The sequence below is a fragment of the Galeopterus variegatus genome, unplaced genomic scaffold (genome assembly GCF_000696425.1).
Source record: "Galeopterus variegatus unplaced genomic scaffold, G_variegatus-3.0.2 Scaffold14762, whole genome shotgun sequence".
Taxonomy (NCBI): Eukaryota; Metazoa; Chordata; class Mammalia; order Dermoptera; family Cynocephalidae; genus Galeopterus; species Galeopterus variegatus.
In genome coordinates, this window is record NW_007740873.1 from 9,761 (window position 1) to 13,589 (window position 3,829).

Sequence of the window (3,829 nt, forward strand, 5' to 3'; positions counted from 1 at the left end):
GCGACACCGAGGGTTGCGATTCCATTGCCAGTCCCGGTCCGGTACGGGCGCGACACTGAGGGTTGCGATCCGTTGCCAGTCACGAAAAATGACAAAAAAAGGAAAAAAAAAAAAAAAAAAGAAAAGAAAAGAAATTTCTGTTTGAAATACCAAAAGTAGCTTCTTCTTTGTTTCATGATCTCACACTGAGGCTACAGTCCAGACTTCAGAGGTAATGATCTCTGCCCTTCTTTGAGTCAGGAGATGTATTGTCAAGTTTGTGCTGCTAGGGCTGAGAAGCGGGAAAGCAAATTTGTAGAGAAACCTCCCTGCCCCTTCTACCAAATCTTCTCATGACGCTCAGAGACTGGATGCATCTTAGAAATGCTCTCAGCAGATGGAGAAACCAGGAGCAGCAGCTGGGGCAGCCCAGCCTCACACTTATGCTTCTCTGGGGGTATATGTTCAGGCTTATAACACTGTGGGAGGGTCACTATAACCTTGTTGACAGTAATAAGTTCCAACATCATCAGCCTCCAGGCCGCTGATGGTGAGAGTGAAATCTGTCCCAGATCCACTGCCACTGAACCTTGAGGGGATCCCGCTTTGCAGACTAGATGCCTTATAGATCAGGAGCTTAGGAGCTTTCCCTGGTTTCTGCTGATACCAGGCTAACCACTTGCTAAAGCCCTGACTGGCCTGGCAAGTGATGGTGACTGTGTCTCCTAGAGATGCAGACAGGGAGGATGGAGACTGTGTCGTCTGGATTCCACATCTGGCACCTGATATTGGGAACATAGAGACAAACATCCACACCATTAATCATGTTATAAGGGGACCTCCCTAAAGAGTTAGCCAGTACTGACCTCACAGAATGAGGAAATTCCTATCATTCTCCTTACTTAACTGGGAACCAGAGCAGCAGGACCCTGAGGAGCTGAGCAGAGGCCCCCATGTCTATGGTGTTTGCTAACTTGGACTAGCTCTCAACAGGCTATGACCAGCCTGTGAATAAATCTTCAGGACATTGGGCTGTGGTCTAGGCACATGCAAATCTGCACAGCTGCAAACATGACTGATCTAAATAACTCAGCACAGGGCCAGGTGTCCCAGGACTGACTACAGCAGCACAAATTTGCCTACAGAGAATGTATTTCTCACTGGGGGCCATGGAGCAGAATTATTCTGCTGTCCTGTGGGTAGAGTGTTATTCTGCTGTCTTTATGGTTCATGACCTACTTTTCTCCTTTACTTTTCCTCAGAGGAAGGGCTTTTCAGAGAAACACATCTCTAGAAACTACAAGAAATTTGAAAAACTCTCATTTGCTACATGTGGGACTTTATGGAAGCCAGAGATGTTCTTTTGAGCTAATTCCATAAAGTCCTTGATGTGGTACATCATCAGCACTACAAACTAGAGATGCAATAAAGTATAAGAATAATAAATTGATAGGTAGTAGATTTATTTATTTATTTATTTAAAGAAAGGAAGATAGAAAAACAAAAAATGTTAAAAATATATCTGAAATATAGCGTCATGATTTGCAAGGAGGGTATATGCCATCGCTAACCTGTCATCTCCAGATAAGTGATTCTTTTTCGCCAGTTCTGATTGTCTTTTTATACCACTTCCATCTAGGCCATCCAACAGCAGGGATATTCTCCCTCCAAATCTGAAAAACTTCAGCTACTGCTGTAGTTCCTTGTGCCATTACACATTTCCATGACATATGTTTTCTGAGTTGTTGGGTCACTCCAGAAACTTCCATATTTCTACATCACCAATTTCTTCTAGTTTCTAAAACAAAGCAGTTCTTAATTGCTGGATTTAGGGCATTTGACCCAAGCAGGACCCGGAGAAAATACATGATGAAGATGCAACATGGTGAAGGAGAAAGCTAGGGTGTTGTACTAGGTGTTGGAGCCCACACAGAATGGAAAGGGCATTCATGTGTAGGGTGGAGAGATAAGTCCACCCTGGAATGTTGAAGTTACGGTGCAGTTGTAGAGGACTGGTACCCGAGGGGAGATGGTAGGGAATTGATACACTTATGAAATCATGAGGGCTTTCCCCAAGCTGCTGGCCAGAGAAGCCCCTTAGTTTATTTTAGGTTCTTTTTATAAGCCAGTAAAAACAACATATTATACAGATTAAGCCAGTTATGTCTGGTATAAAGCTGTTCCTAGAACACTTTCTGTTGCCATGGTGCTTTGAAAGTTCAGGGCTAACTACTTATCAGCAAAGTAAAAGTGTAAATTCCTCCTTTACAAAGTTCTCAGGGTCCTGGTTTCATTCAAAGTTCAGATCTCAAGGAGAAGGAGAAGGTGGAGACAGGCGAATGGGAAGCAGCTTTTGCTGGTGTAATTCCCATAAGATAACAAGAACCTTATCAACTTGCTACCTAGTGCCTTACATGAAGTGTGCCCACATTGGGGGGTAGGATGGGGGAACACACTCTTTCCACTAAGGGGCAAACAAGGGGGTTAATGGCTAATGAAGGTGTAATGTGTGTGAAAAAACTCATCTTCGATGAGAGTGTAGGTGGCAATGGCAGCAGCAGGCTGGTTTTACATGGAGAAATCGATCAAATAAGTAAATTCAGTGAAGATAATTTGTGACAACATTTTCAGTACTTGGCAAAAGTTGCAAATATAAAAAGAAATAGTACCAGAATAAACTGTGAATTTTTATTGTAATTAGAGATATCAATGTAAATTCATAGTATTTTATAGATATAGAGAAAAATGTATGTGAATAGATAGATAGATTGTAGTTCACTTTCCACGGAGCAATCACATATCCATCCCAATAAACAATTTTAGTGACCAAATATAGTTTACTTGAACACAAATCTCCACTTAAAGGAATCAGTAATTCTTGGATAAATGACTTATTTCAAGTCTATGACAGGGAAAATCCAAGCGAAGCCTTGATCAATTTTTGGCATAAACTAGGGAAGTGCATAGAGAATGATGAGATAGAAGCAGCATGTATTCGAATCCAGCTTGAACAAGGTATAGATTGGACAAATCTATGGGATGTTAACTATAAAAATAAGTAATAATGGCTGGGCCGGCCCGGTGGTGCACTGTAGCTTGGGAGCACAGCGGCGCTCCCGCCGAGGGTTTGGATCCCATATACAGACCGGCCGCTCACTGGCTCAGCGAGGTGCGGGCGCAACACCGAGTGCTAGGGAAGTGCATAGAGAATGATGAGGTAGAAGCAGCATGTATTAGAATCCAGCTTGAACAAGGTATACATTGGACAAATCTGTGGAATGTTAACTATAAAAGTAAGTAATAATAGTAACATATTATAACCCATTGAAGTAACTATGAATACATAAGTCCACATGTTGAATATGAAGTGGATATTCATAATGCAACAAAATACTTCTCTATAAATTCTCAAATTTAAAAAATATGAAGTGGATATTCATAATGCAACAAAATACTTCTCTATAAATTCTCAAATTAAAAAAAAAAGTCTTAAAGTACAGGGGTGAAATCTGGCAGAAACCACTTTCATCCATGTTCAAAGTGAATGCCATTGTCCTGGGACAGATTGAAATCATGCAATGTCTGATAGGATGCAGTAAGTACACAGTGTCACTTCTGGATATTCCTGAGCAGAGCCTAATCAGGAGGTAAATTCAACCAAATACATACTGAAAGACATTCTACAAAATAACAGATAAGTAGTATTCAAATGTGACAAGAAGATGAACACAAGGAAAAATTGAAGAACTGGTCCAGACTGAAGGAAACTAAAGAGACATGGGCCAATAAAGGCAATAAGTGAATACGGACTTGGTCATTTATTACAAAAAAAAAAAAAAAAAAAAAAAAT

General features: G+C 40.9%; 1 gene segment (V, D, J or C); it reads right to left on the bottom strand.

The window, feature by feature from the left end:
* Window positions 1–450: 450 nt before the first annotated feature.
* On the bottom strand, window positions 451–934 carry LOC103582058. The segment is given in 2 exon segments: window positions 451–764; window positions 889–934. Coding segments are annotated over 2 exon segments (360 nt in total).
* Window positions 935–3,829: the final 2,895 nt, after the last annotated feature.